General features: G+C 40.0%; 2 protein-coding genes across 13 annotated transcripts in view; one reads left to right on the plus strand and one right to left on the minus strand.

The window, feature by feature from the left end:
• GTF2E1 (general transcription factor IIE subunit 1) overlaps positions 1-14,827 on the minus strand; it is a 102,309-nt gene that overhangs the window by 50,759 nt on the left and 36,723 nt on the right. For 3 of the 10 annotated variants that reach the window (XR_013372613.1, XM_077884594.1, XM_077884602.1), the window contains exons 1-2: positions 5,395-5,527; positions 272-740 (exon numbers count right to left, since the gene is read on the minus strand). Coding sequence is in view for 9 of the 10 variants with exons in the window: in XM_077884594.1 (XP_077740720.1) it covers positions 272-719 (448 nt within the window). In the remaining variant the exon portion in view is untranslated. Of the gene's footprint in view, positions 1-271; positions 741-3,797; positions 3,947-4,496; positions 4,594-4,686; positions 4,888-5,023; positions 5,180-5,209; positions 5,360-5,394; positions 5,528-5,636; positions 5,863-14,827 lie in introns of those variants that run through there. The other 7 variants (XM_077884598.1, XM_077884599.1, XM_077884600.1 and 4 more) reach the window with 7 other exon arrangements.
• RABL3 (RAB, member of RAS oncogene family like 3) overlaps positions 5,434-14,827 on the plus strand; it is a 39,830-nt gene continuing 30,436 nt past the window's right edge. The window contains exons 1-2 of one of the 3 annotated variants that reach the window (XM_077884606.1): positions 5,434-5,738; positions 11,220-11,311. In XM_077884606.1, the coding sequence (XP_077740732.1) occupies positions 5,609-5,738; positions 11,220-11,311 (222 nt within the window). In that variant the 5' untranslated portion in view covers positions 5,434-5,608. The remainder of the gene's footprint in view (positions 5,739-11,219; positions 11,312-14,827) is intronic. The other 2 variants (XM_077884603.1, XM_077884605.1) reach the window with 2 other exon arrangements.

Consider the following 14,827-nt stretch of genomic DNA (forward strand, 5'->3'; position numbering starts at 1 on the left):
GTCAACCTTTCATATTAGGCTTCAAGGGTATATAAGGGGTGATGGTGGGACAGAGGTAAGAGAGCCATAGGTAGGACTCTGCAAAAGCTTCTAAAAGTAACATGATGATCAAAACATGACCGAAAGACTAAGAATGACATATGTGGACTTACACTAATTCAATCACCTTTATAATGATTATGCACGATTGGTTTAAAAATTAATCAATTTAAGACAAATAATACATATCTTAAATTACTTAAAACACTCATTAAGTTGGGCAAAATCTTACCTGTCATGGGATCAAAGAGTTGATTAGCTTCTAAGTCAGTAAAAGTACTACTACAGACAGGACATTTGAAGGAAGCCCGGTTGGTGGAATCCCTCTCATCAGTTTCAATCCTCCTTCTCATGTGGTCCAATTTATATTTTACCACATTAACAAGAGTACGATAATTAATGAAGTAGTAGTTATGGCGAGTGGTCTTCCCGTCTGCAGCAGTCTCTACCCTCATTCTGCATTTGATGAACTTATCTCCCTTTAAATTATTCAAAACTGATCGAAGTTGCTTCCGATCAAACTTGAGCAGCTCCAGCATATCCTCCTCTTTCACACAGGGGTTCCGGATCAAGATGTCCAAGGCCAAAGCATGCTCAATGCCATAAAACCCCCGGATCACATACTTGGCTAACCTCTTCAATGCTGCGGGAACCTCGGTGAGGACATCAGGATCTGCCATCTTTAGCAGCAAACTTCAACTCTAAATAAACCAAATTCAGGGGAAAAAAAAAAGATTAGCTAGGCATAAGGACATAGTAATCATTTTAAGTTCAGAATAACCAACCCATTTGTTAGCTGGCAGCTACCACCCTTGAAGAGCCACAAAGGTATCGACATTGTTTAAAAGACTCATAAGGCCTAAGCATTTAAACAAAGAATAAGATTTTCCTCTAGAATACAAAGATTATACTTAAAAAGCTTGACATATTTCTTAAATGTTAATCTTCATGATCTACAATGCTTGATTCTACAAAGTAACTTACTACTTATAGGAATGATATATCAAGCCCACTTTATTTTGGAAAGAGAAACAAGATAAATGAAAAAAGATAAATGATACCTCACTACCCTTAATGCTACAGATCATTGGGAACACTGGTAAACCCCCAAGAAACCCATCAGTCAGCATATTCTTAAAGTGTCTTTATTTCCTATCTCGAGTAAAATTTTTCTACCAAAATCTATTCTAGGATGTTTTATATAGTCATGCTCTCACAATAAGATCACAACACAGGGATCACATAAGTAATCCCCAGATGGGTGTTAGCAAAATTCCTGTTATAAATCTGAAAGAAATTAACACTTAGATCCAGATAACTTAACCAACCTCGCAAAGTTACATCTGATGACCAATTAAGTAAAGAGTTCTTCAAAAAAAAAAAAAAAAAAGAAACACCCCAAGATATATTTAAATACAGGATCTCTTCTTGTAGAACAAAGCAAGCAAAGGCTAACTGTACCCAATTCTCATGTCATGACCCAGAAGACTGTCTTCCACAAGCCCAAACAGTCATGGGCTAGACTCATGTGGCTGCTAAAAAGTCTAGGCTTTGGAATTCAGTTAGCGTGAGTTTTAGTAGCTGTGCGATTCTGAGCAAATCCCTTAACAACTTCACATTTTAGTCAAGGAGAAATAAATATAACAACTACCTCACTGAGGTTGTTATGGTACATAAATGAGAATATTAAGCAATATCCTTATGAGGAAGTACTTGTTGATAAGGATAGCTTTCATATTGATTTAATATATGTCTTATACTAAATATGGCTAGGCTATATAAACACACTACATCTAATGGAATTCCCCTACATTATAGGGAAATTCTTAACAGTGACATTCCACTGAACTACTTCAATACAAAACTGTATTCTATTATTAACACTAGTTTATATTGAATCCTTTATTTATAATCAGTGGTTATCAATGCAATCAGATTTAATAATCTTTTTCAGAAGAAGTATTTTTATATCCACAGCACTATAGTATCAAGGTATTCCTAAACAACTAACCTATTTACATATTTTTTGGTAAAAATATAACACCCTATGTGTAATGAAAGAAAAGTCAGTTATAATATTTCAGATTGTAAATAATCAAGCATGACTATATACAAGAGATAAAGCAGCACTTAGATCCAAATCTGTCGTCCTAGAACCTTCCTGTCATCCCTGCACTTAAGGATGCTGAGCAAGTGCCTGGGTTCAACACCATAGTAGTATCATAGCATAGTACTGGATACTTTTTGTTCTCCTTTCCAATTTAATCTATACATTATACTTTATACCATTTTTCTGTTTGCTTTGTTTCACACGTTCAACAGTTGGCACAACACAACATAAAACCTCTGAAACATCCAAGCATGAAAAATGGCAGACAAATGTCAAAATAAATTACTTTTTCAGTATTATTTCCTACTGTTATACTGCCCTCCCTGACCTGTCACCCCATACATTCCATTTTCTAGACCAGTGGTTCTCAATCCTGGCTATAAAACAGAATCATCTGGAGAGCATTTAAAAATACCCATCCTGGGCCCCATTCCCAGAGATTCTGTTTCAGCTGATCTCGGAGAGCCAGAGTAGGCTTCATGTCATAGTACACGCTGTTTAGGCGACTCCAGTACAGAGAAAAGTCTCTGGCCACTGTTGCAGACAAATTTGGTGGGTGGCTATTACACATCCCGCCAATGCACATTATCATTTTTCCTGTTTCCCTTGCCTGAAATGCCTTAGAGGGCCCTAAAGATCTGAGCAGGGAGTGTGTCATGAGGGACTGTGCAGAACAAAAGTTTGGGGTTTTGAATTCCAATTTCACCATTTCCTAGCCTGTGGCCCCAGAAAATTCTCAGTTTTCTCATATACAAAAGAGATTGACAGCACCTTCCTCATAGATCTGAAGTAAAGATTAAATGAAATAATTCACATAAAGTGTTCTGCTTTCAGGGCTGGAATCATAAGAGTACCATTAAACACTGGCATTAATATGACCCTCTATTTAGAAAAGTGACTCTTAGAACAGTATGAGGAATGGCTTGAAGTACTGAAGATGGCGGCACTGCAGAAGTATTAGGAGTCATAGTAACCAAACCTAAACTAAGGAAGAGGGCAGGATGAATGAAATTTATTTTAGAAACAAAACTAAAAGAATCTGATAATATATGGGAAATGGAGTAACAGAGTGGGAAAATTTTAAGTAGCCATTTGGGTTTTTTTCTTTGACAATATTTTTTACTGTGGTAAAATACATATAACACAAAATCTATCAATTAACCATTTTTAAGTATACAGTTCAGTGATATTAAATACAATCATAATGTACAATTATCATTACCAGCCATCTCCATAACTCTCTTCATCTTGCAAAACTGAAATGCTACACCCGTTAAGCAATGATATACTTACTGCTATTAAACAATTAACATAAACCTATCTGCTTTGAGCCAGTGTAGCTACGAAGAGATTAGTACTATGAAAAATGGGTTAACCCCTGAAAAAGGAACAGGTTTTGTAAGAAATGAGGCATTCACTTTTTTAAATGCCTGTCTCTGAGGAACTACCACAGAATATTCCGTGAAGATGTCCAGCAGGTAGCTGAACGAACGAAAAGTGGATTCAGGAAAAGAAGGCATGCTGTTCCAGCTCACGTAAAATGTCTACGTTCTAAAATCATCCTTCATGACCATTCTGTTCTCTCCTCTACCACCTCTTCCCCACTTACTATGAATCTCCTACTCAGTCTTTGGATTTGTTACGTTACCGAAGTCAGAGGTCTTCAGTAACTGGCAGCCTCTGTCACATAGGTTGACCCAAAAAACATTCTGAAAACTTCCTGAATTGATTGTCAACGTTTAAAAGTCGTTGAGATTTCACATAAATTTCAACTTTAAGCTTGAAAAGTGGAAATAGCTAAAGGAAAAAAAAAAAAAAAGTGAGACTTGTGTTCCCACATGGAAACCACCTGGGCAGCTGACAGTTTTAAACAGGGAAGCAGATGGGCTGGGTCTCTGGAGACTTTCGAAAAGTGTGACCTTTTAGTACCAACCTCCGCCCATCAGTGACCTCCCAGCCTCAGCTTCCTCACTATCCATCCAGACCCTCAAAGACACGTTGGTTTTATTTCTGAACCCTACGTATTTTCATCATACAAAAATTTAGCCAGGCACCAGGCACAGGTTTGGAGAAACAAAGCTGAAATGCACGCTTTCTCCGCACCACCCTACACATCCTTCTAAGCCTCATCTCCAGCCACGCTGGCCTTCCCTCAATTCCAGGAGCCACACATGCTTTCTCCACTTCCAGGCCTGTTGTACTTGCTGTTCTTTCTGCCCACAAAGCTAAGCTCAAACTCTCTTCCCATCAACCTTCACGTCTAAAATTTCTCAGCGAGACCTTCCCAGATCCCCCCGCTTAGTAGCTTAAAAATGTTCCCCTTTCATACAGTGCTTTCCCTTTCTACCTTGCAGTGAGCGAGCAGACTGGTAGCTCCTTCGTGGGTTTTTTCTTGTTCGCCACTTCCCAGCTCCAGCCCGGCTAACCAAGTACTTACATAAAACTTCCCCTGAGTCCGTCCGAAGCACGTGTTCACCCAGTATGCCCCCCCCTGCCAGCCTCCCCCCCACACACCCCCACCCCCACCCCACACCCACCCAGTTCACTTCCTCCCTTGCTGCTTCCAGGGTATAAGAAAGGCAGGCTACTGAAAACCCTCTCCTGAAACTTCAAGTGGTTTTTAAGCAGGAGGGAGGGGACAGAATCGAATTCGCTGTTTTAACAGACTATGCGGACGGCAGGATGGGAGATACAGGAGAAAAGCAGCGGCTGCGAGAGTCCGGTTACATTATTTCAGGATACCCGTATTCCAGTTCTAGAACGTGGATCGTACACGTCTAACTGTGGGGTTTTTTGTTTGGTTGGTTGGTTGTTTTGGGGTTTTTTGTTTTTGTTTTTGTTTTTTGTTACCACGGTTCATGGTACTTTCCATACCTTCATACAGAACGCGGCGTTAACCCCGCAAAACCTGCGGACCAGCTGCCCTCCGCGAACTCGGTTCAGTAATGTTCTCTCCTCCCCAATGACAGACCCGCCCCCCCCCCCCCAAGCCTCTAAGTTCCCTCGGACTGTGCCAGGGGAGTCCTGGGGTCACACTCGGCGCCGCCGAGCCCGTCCTACCCGAGGTCGCACACAGGGCCGCTCCGGGGTCAATGGCTCTTTGGAGGACCAGGTCAAGAGAGTAACTAAGGGGAGGCGGGTCGCTAGGGAGAAAGGGGGAAAAAAAAGGGGGGGGGGGGAGAAGCCCTGAAATGCGACGCCGGACCAGGGAATCCAGAACAAGAAAACAGGGGAACAAGGTTTACCAAAACGAATCCTCGAACACTCCCACTACAGCTCCCCTCAGCGCCTCAACTACCGGCTTAAATGAGCCACGCCACTCGCGCGACGAAGAAAACGCCTTATTCCTGCGACCGGCTTTGGAAGCCCCACCCCACCCCACGCCCCCCGCTGTGAACCGTGCGGGCCAATCAGCACAGCGAAGCCTTCAATCAAAACAGTCGCGTCCGCGATTAGCCAATGAAATTGAAGCTGGTCCCTTCCTTACCGAGCTCTGGTTGGCCTGGCATCCCGGAAGAGGCGTTAACCCCCGGCGGTAGCAAGATGGCGTCCCTGGATCGGGTGAAGGTACTGGTGTTGGGAGACTCAGGTGAGCGGTTTCATCCACCTCTCGGGCTCCCGACACTTTCGAGTTGCCTGATAATGACCTTCTTCCTTCACAACTCTCCCCCCCGCTCCTCTAATGATCTGGCCCCGGCCAAGGCTGAAAGCCCTCTCAAGGTCTAAAAAAAAACTACACTTCCCAGAGGACTTTGCTCGGTTGGACGCAGGTGGCGTTGCGCAGGCGCAGAGCCCCGGCCTTTCTCCGCCTTCACACTTTTGCGGGTCGGTCTCCCCGGCGACCGCAGGCCTGCCTAGTATTGTCCTTTTGTTTTAAAAGATACGCAGTGTTGAGTATTGTATTGGGCGCTCTGCTAAGGATACGTAAGTTGGGGTCGTGCCTTCAAGAGCTTTTTGTTCATTGCGGAACTCAAAACATGCGCTGAGGAGGAGGACACTGTGCCAAGTGCTTTCCATATATTGACTCATGTAACCCGAGAGCAGCCCTCTTAACCCCATTTAACAGATGAGAAAAGTGAAGAGGGGAGAGAGGTAAATGACAACCTGTTTGAACCCAGAGTCCGCACCCTTAAGCACTGAACCATATGATGAAATGAAATCGTGGGTGGTAGTCCTGTTTTACTCTCATCGGAGCTTCTTGGTTTCTCTGCTCTCTGTAGCCTTAACTGCAAACCTATTATGTGCTAGGTTGTAAGAAGTAGAGCAATTAAGAATTAAAAAACCGTATCACGAGACAGCTGGGATTTAGTGCTGAGCGCAATTTAATAATCCTAGCTGTCAAAATTCTTCTTTTGACACCTTGGACTTTTGAGAACTAAAATGGAAGTCTGCATTGCCTCCTCCCACCCCACCACCCTTCTCTTACTTCACGATAACTTCCACATCTATTGCTCTTTAAGAACTCGGAATAAATGCTAACCTTGCATTTCGCAGATGCGCTTTTCTGGAGTCGACCTATGAATGTGTGTGCTGTGAGCAAAGGCATTGTACCAGATGCTCGGAGGTGGAGAGGGCACATACCCCAAACAGCTTGAAAACTTAGCCTCACAGACCGTGCACCATTGTGGTAGAGGGCAGGAGGTTAAGAACGTTTCCACGTTGCCTGAAGATCATTTGCATTGCAAAATATTTTATAGATAGCATTATTTAATATTCCCTTAAGAAAGCTGCATTATGAGATTCTATGAATATAATCCAGTTTGTCAACTCCAGTCCTTGAGCTTGAAGTGGTGCTGAAGTTAATTTAATGAAGCCACTCGGTTTTATACAGATGAACAAAGCAATGATGGTCCAAAGGGACTTGGCAAGAGTATCATCACCAAGTAGAATCTGAGACTGGAATCCAGAGGTAATATGGTTCATGATACCTGGAAGTGGGTGTTCTCTCTCATTTTTAACTCAGTTCTCTGTTGGCATCTAACAAACCTTTGATGTTACATATTGTTGGAACTAGTTGATTTTTTTTTTCTTTTTCTTTTTTTTTTTTTTTTTTAAAGATTTTATTTATTTATTCATAGAAACACAGAGAGAGAATGAGAGGCAGAGACACAGGCAGAGGGAGAAGCAGGCTCCACGCAGGGAACCCGACGTGGGACTCGATCCAGGGTCTCCAGTATCACGCCCTGGGCCGCAGGCGGCGCTAAACCGCTGCGCCACCGGGGCTGCCCCTTTTTTTTCTTTTTCACAAGAAATACATAAGTACCTGCTACACAGCAGGCACTATAGTAAGTGCTGAGGCTGTAACTGTGGAATCAGTGCATTACACAACAGGGTTGAATTGGCTGCTGCATTAAATGTGGGAAGGTGATTAGGCAATTAATAAGCTTCTCTTTTTCCTTATAGTTTAGTTGTAAAACAGAAGACATAATCATGCCCACTCGGTTGATCTTATCACACATTTACAATGTTAGGCCATGTGTGCAGTTACTGCCTTTTTATCAGTTCCCTTTTAACATTGATCTACTGACTTTTTACATTCATCTCCCTTTGTATTCAAACGTCAAAGTTTACTTATGAATAAAGGCTGTTTCCCCTGTGAAATTTTGAGGATTTCATAAATACATGAAAGAATGACTTGAAATTTAGAGATGTGTTTTGTATCCCCTAGGGATATTTGATAATTTAGTAAGGAATCCCGAAAGTCTCGTTGATATGCACATATCTTTTTCTTCTTTGTTCTTTCCAAGATAAGGAATGAGCTTTACATATTACTGACAACTAAATTTGGAACCGGTACTTATTTAATTATATTGGATCTTTTTTTCTCCACGCGAATCAAGTGTCTTTTGATCTAATTTGGTTGTAATGGTGGAAATATAGAATTAGCACCTCCCAAAATTCTTCTCTTTTTTTTAAAGATTTTTATTTATTTATTTATGAGAAAGAGAGAGAGGCAGAGACATAGGCAGAAGGAGAAGCACGCTTCACATGGGGAGCCCAATGCGGGACTTGATCCCAAGACCCCAGGGATCACGACCTGAGCTGAAGGCAGGCACTCAACCACTGAGCCACCCAGGAGTCCCACCTCCCAAAATTCTTAAAGAATAGTTAGGGGCGCCTGAGTGGCTCAGTCAGTTAAGCGTCTGCCTTTGGCTCAAGTCATGATCCCAGGGTTCTGGGATTGAGCTCTACATCAGGCTTCCTGCTTGGCAGGGAGCCTGCTTCTCCTCCTCCCTCTTGTCTGCCACTCCCCCTGCTTGCTCTCTCTCTCTCTCTGTCAAATAAATAAATCAAATCTTAAAAAAAAAAAAAAAAGAAAGAAAGAAAGAAATGAATTTGTGTCAATTTTCCTGGTACTTCAATTGTTCTGTTGACAGTCTATCCAGTGTTAGTCAATTCTTATCACCGAAAGCAGTGAATTCATGGAGAACTATACAGTATTGCTGCATAGATATGTTTACTGACACAAGTTATACTTAATTGGACGCCGAAGCCTTGTATCAGGCTCATAACTAAGTTCCAAGATACATGCTCGGATATAAACAGCCTACATGTGAACACAGAGATCAACAATGTGCCCTGAAGATCACATATCCGATGCAGTGCAGTAGATACAAAGACAGTGCCAAATTTGTGTACTCAAAAATCTTAAATGTCTGTATTGAAAAAAATAAAAAGTAAAGAGAGAGCTGGGAAAATATTTGATTCAATTACAGGAGACAGCTAATATATAGAGAAGGTAAGCACATCGATAACACTAAAAGCCGTGAAATAAATGGGCAGAGATCATCAACAGATAATTCATAAGAGAGGAAAGAACTGATTAACACAGATAATTGTAATATAGATCTTTACCAGAGATAAAGAAGTGCAGAGTAAAGCAAGATGTCCCTTTTTTTCTTTTATCAAATTAGCTTAGGTGGCTCGGTTGGTGAAACAACTGCCGTGGCTCAGGTCATGATTCTGGGATGTAACCCTGAGGCGGGCTCCCTGCTCAGAGGAGAGTCTGCTTCTCCTGCCTCCAGCTTGTGCTCTTGCTTTCTCTCTTTCAAATAAATAAATAAAATCTTTTTTAAAAGTTAACATAGATGTAAAAGCAACTACAGAATACTGTTGAGGTGCAACAAGACCTGCAGGCTCATATGTATGGCTGGTGACAGATTAACCAGGTGAAAGTTGTCAACATATATCAAGAACTTTAAATGTTCATTTCCTTTTACATATTAATTTTGCTTCTGGGAAGGTATACTAAGGAAATAATTTTAATTTGAACAAGTCTTTTCTTAGCGTAGAGAAAAAGTTAAATACCTAATAGCGAGAAGGAATGGTTGAGTAAATTGTTATGTCTACTCTCTGAACTACTGTGGAGGCATTAAAAATGTTTATGAAGATTCTGTAATAACATGGAAAATTTTACCACTAAATAAAGGCCCTGTTCTGAATACTGGAGATAAAAACGATAGGTAAAACCCAGTCCCAACCCTCAAAAAATTTAAACAGAGTGAATAAAACCTATTAACTAAGAAATGTAATAATGTGTTTTCAGTGCTTTGTAGAAAAATGTAAAGGGTACAGTGGAGACCCAGAGGATGGTAGATAGTGTCCGTAGTTCTATCTGTGGGATTCAAAAAGACTTTATAACTAAACAGATGCTGAGTCTTGAAGGATTGGCTCACCAGGCCAATGGGGAAGGGGAAATGAAATGAGGATGGGGAGGATATTCCAGATAGGACCAGCTGTGCAAGCAAAGGCATATATTTTATTGTTTTTAAGTACACCATGTACATATTCACAGTAACAACCTGCTTTTAGAAAAACCCTGCTTATGATATTAAATAAACTTACATATTGCCTATAGGGCTCTTCAGTCAATTTTTCCCTTTTTAAAAATTCTTTCTAGATTGTCTGTAAATACAGCTTTTTATAATAAATAAACGTAACTGATAGGTTCATACACAGTAATGCACACAAAGAGATGGTCTAAGTTTTTGATACAACTAGTGTTGCATAAAGATTCACCAACTCTGCTTGTTATAATGGCATCCCCAAATGCTGTTAATCTAATGAGTGATTCGACACACAGGCATCAGAACTTCCCTTTCCTCTTCATTTGGATGTCCTAAATGCTAGTTCTAGCATTAATAACTACATTACCGAGACGCCTGGGTGGCTCAGTGGTTGAGCGCCTGGCTTTGGCTCAGGGCGTGATCCCGTGGTCCTGGGATTGAGTCCCACATCAGGCTCCCCGCATGGAGCCTGCTTCTCTGCCTAGTCTCTGCCTCTCTCTCTGTGTCTCTCATGAATAAATAAAATCTTAAAAAAATACATTACCTTGAACCCAAGAGATTTACAAGAAAATAAAGTGCTATCTTAGAAGAGGGAACAGAGTATTTCTCTTTTTCCAAAGGGCTAAGTCTGAGCCAAGTTGTTGACTCCCTTTTAAAAATCACTATATACAGGACACCTGGGTGGCTCAGTGGTTGAGTGCCTGCCTACTTCTCCCGCTGCCTGTGTCTCTGCCTCTCGGTCTCTCATGAATAAATAGATAAAAATCTTAAAAAAAAAAAAAAAAAAGAAAGAAAGAAAGAAATCACTATATGGGGAGAACTAGAGTGTCTAAATAAGGTATTGTAAAATGGTGAATCCTTGTCACTGACAGTATTCAAGAATAATTTGAGGGATCCCTGGGTGGCGCAGTGGTTTGGCGCCTGCCTTTGGCCCAGGGCGCGATCCTGGAGACCCGGGATCGAATCCCACGTCGGGCTTCCGGTGCATGGAGCCTGCTTCTCCCTCTGCCTGTGTCTCTGCCTCTCTCTCTCTCTCTCACTGTGTGCCTATCATAAATAAATTTAAAAAATTAAAAAAAAATAAAAAAGAATAATTTGAGAGAAAGCTGGCTTTAACCATCTTTTTATCATTAAAACTAATTAAATGGTTGGTATAGTGTGACCACCCTTTAAACAACCATACTTTACATATCATTATTACTGCATATGCTCAGACTTACTTTTGTCATAATAAATATTTCATCATATCTCTTATATGACTAGAATTCTTATATCTTTTGCAGGTGTCGGGAAATCTTCACTGGTTCATCTTCTGTGCCAAAATCAAGTACTAGGAAATCCATCATGGACTGTGGGCTGTTCAGTAGATGTCAGAGTATGTGTTTCTGGTATTTCAGTTTTTCTATAATCATATTAAAGATAAGCCCTTTAAACTACAATGATCAAATTATACTACTGTAGTCAAAACTAATAATAATAGCTGGGGTTTTATTAACCACCTACTCTGTGCTAGATACTATGCCAATGCCATACATGTCTTTTCTAATTAAATCTTTTTAAACTGTGAGGTATAACTATAGAAACTAAGGCATAGAGAAGTAAAGTACCTTGATGAAATTGACTCAGTACAGAAAGAAAGCCAAATCAAGATGTAATCCTATATAGTCTTAATCCAATCTATGGCCTACTACCCTGAAGACCCGATCTTGTCTAAGTAGTCTCAATCCAGAGACTTCAATTTTAATTATGTATGTAATTATGTGCTATGTATCTAGAGTTCACTTAAGATGCTCCATAAATAATTCTGTTTACTTTGGCACTAAGACAGACAACGTTTCGCTACAAATCTATGAAAAGGCAGAAGCTTCTGGAGCCTAAGATCTAGGTCTTCTGTTACAGCTCAAATTTAGGAAATTCAGGCGCAGTTTTTACCAAATTAAATGTCTTCCCAGATACTGTTGGTTTTGCTAATCCCAGCTAGGCCTGTTCAAATGTCTCTTCTACTAGTATAGATCTCTCCATTGAGTTAAGAAATAAATAGGAGGGACACCTGGGTGGCTCAGAGGTTGGGCGGTGGCCTTTGGCTCAGGTCGTGATCCCCAAGTTCCAGGATCCAGTCCCGCATCAGGCTCCCTTCGAGGAGCCTGCTTCTCCCTCTGCCTATGTCTCTGCCTCTCTTTCTCAGTCTGTCTCTCATGAATGAATAAATAAATCTTTAAAAAAAAAAATAGGAAAGGAATGGTAGTTAGCTCAGTGGGCAGTTCTTTTCCTTTAGTTCTTTGAAGCTGTTGTTCCACAGACTGACTTATATTTCTGCTGATTGGAACTCTTTTGTCAGCCTAATTATTATTTCCTCTGAAGGTAATTTTTTTCTATTTGCTTTTAAAAGATTTTGGGGGGGATCCCTGGGTGGCTTAGCGGCTTAGTGCCTGCCTTCGGCCCAGGGCATGATGGTGGAGTCCCGGGATCGAGTCCCACATCAGGCTCTGTGCAGGGAGACTGCTTCTCCCTCTGCCTGTGTCTCTGCCTCTCTCTCTCTCTCTCTTTCTCTCTCTCTGTGTGTGTGTGTGTCTCTGTGTCTCTCATGAATAAACTAATAAAATCTTTAAAAAATAAAAGATTTTTTTATGTTCTTTTTTTTTTTTCAATTTTATTTATTTATTCATGAGAGACACAGAAAAACGCAGAGAGGCAGACGGAGAAGCAGGCTCCATGCAGGGAGCCCGATGTGGGACTTGATCCTGGGTCTCTGGGATCATGCCCTGGGCTGAAGGCTACACTAAACCGCTGAGCCACCAGGGCTGCCCTTTTTTAATGTTCTGTAGTTTTACTAATTTAATTTATATCTATATATGGATTCATTTTTAATCATTCTATCAGAAAGTTTTGGCTCTCATGTCTGTCTTCATTTTCCAGAATTTTTAGCCATTATCTGTTGTTTTCCATCAACCCTCTATCATCTTCTTTTGCACTTCTGTTAGATTTTTGTCCTATCTTTTCATTCTACTTCCATGTTTTTTGTTCTTTATTTCTCCTTTATTTCTGCATTCTGGATCATGTACTCTTATCTGCCTTCCAGTTAATTAAGAATCTCTTCAACCATGTCTAATCTGTTTTTTAAAATATCCATTAAGCTTTTCACCTTTGTAACTGTAATTTTTTATTTCTAAATATTCCTTTTGGTTCTTTTTCAAATGTCAAAATTTTTCACAATATCTTGATTTTTCATTATGGTTTTACTCTTTATTTTAATCATTTTTAACATACTATTTTATGGTTTCTTTTGGATTGTTTTATTTATTTATGTATTTATTTATTTATTTATTTATTTATTTATTTATTTATTTATTTTATTGAGTAAATGGTAGATATTCTACTTGCTGTGTGTGCTGACTGTACTTCATGGAAATGTATCTCTTTGTATGGTTTATAATTCTTTGAAGATGATTACATCTTCAGCAGGATTTTTTTCCTCTTCCCTATGGAAGGTCTGTATGCTGTGTTGTGAAAGTGCAATACCCTTTCATTTCTGTTGCTTCCAGAGCCCTAGGGATTTCAGTGATACTTGAAATTTCAAAGCTAGGAATTTCCATGCTATCTAGATAATGTATACTCTCCAAATATCTAATTACAGTACGGGCCTGTGGTTTCCATTTTTTGTAAACTCTTTATCTATTCTGTACCAATCTTACCTGAGGTTCCAGTGGATAGTTTTTTACTACTATCTGTCACTGACTGGGCAACTCACCAAGGGTCCAGGTTTCATGAAGAGAGCTATAGTCTAGTCTTTGTCACTCCCCCATATATATTCTTGCCTTTAAAGCCAGAAAACAGATCTCCATTCCTGAATGGATACTAAAACTGGAGGGTCTGGCCCCTGAAGCTATCTCTGACTCTGGATCAGTTCTTACTTCTTACTCTGTTTTTAAGTTCTTCGTTTCAGTTATTATTTCTTCTGAAGGTAATTTCTTCTATTTGATTTTTAAAGATTTTAGCATCTGAGGATTTCCCTTTGATTTTCTTGAGTCTACCCTCTTTATTTTTAAAAAATATTTTTGTAGCATTTCAGTGAATTTGAAGTCAGAATGTCTATGAATGTCTACGTCATTTCCATCTGCCACATTCCCAAATTCTTAGATGTAGAAGAAAAACAAATACTAGAGAATGAGTTCAGTTGGCAACTTGCCAATAGCAAGTTCTGGAAAAAATTTCCTTTTGGACTTTTCTAAATCCCTTTCTGTGAGAGGGCATAACGTTGAAAAGAAGAGAGACAAGAACAGATATATCTCCAAAGAAGACATACAAATGGCCAACAGATACATGAAAAATGCTCAACATCACTCAGCATCAGGGAAATCCAAATCAAAACCACAATGAGATACCACCTCATACCAATCAGAAGCGCTAAAATTAACAGGTTGGGAAACAACAGATGTTGGCGAGAATGTGGAGAAAGAGGAACCCTCTTACACTGTTGGTGAGAATGCAAACTGGAGCAGCCACTCTGGAAAACAGTATGGAGATTCCTCAGAGAGTTAAAAATAGAGCTATCCTACAACCCAGCAATTGTACTACTGGGTTTTTATCCAAAGCATACAAACACAGTGATTGAAGGGGCACATACACCCCAATGTTTATAGCAGCAATAGCCACCAAAGCCAAACTATGGAAAGAGCCCAGATATCTATCGATACATGAATGGATAAAGAAGATGTGGTATATATATATATATATATATATATATATATATAGATATAGATATAGATATAGATATATATATATACACACACATATATATGGTTATATATGTGTATGCGCACACATACACACACACACAATAGAATATTACTTGACCATCAAAAAGAATGAAATCTTGTCATTTGCAATGACG

This window comes from Canis aureus, chromosome 35, assembly GCF_053574225.1.
Source record: "Canis aureus isolate CA01 chromosome 35, VMU_Caureus_v.1.0, whole genome shotgun sequence".
In the NCBI taxonomy this organism is placed as follows: Eukaryota; Metazoa; Chordata; class Mammalia; order Carnivora; family Canidae; genus Canis; species Canis aureus.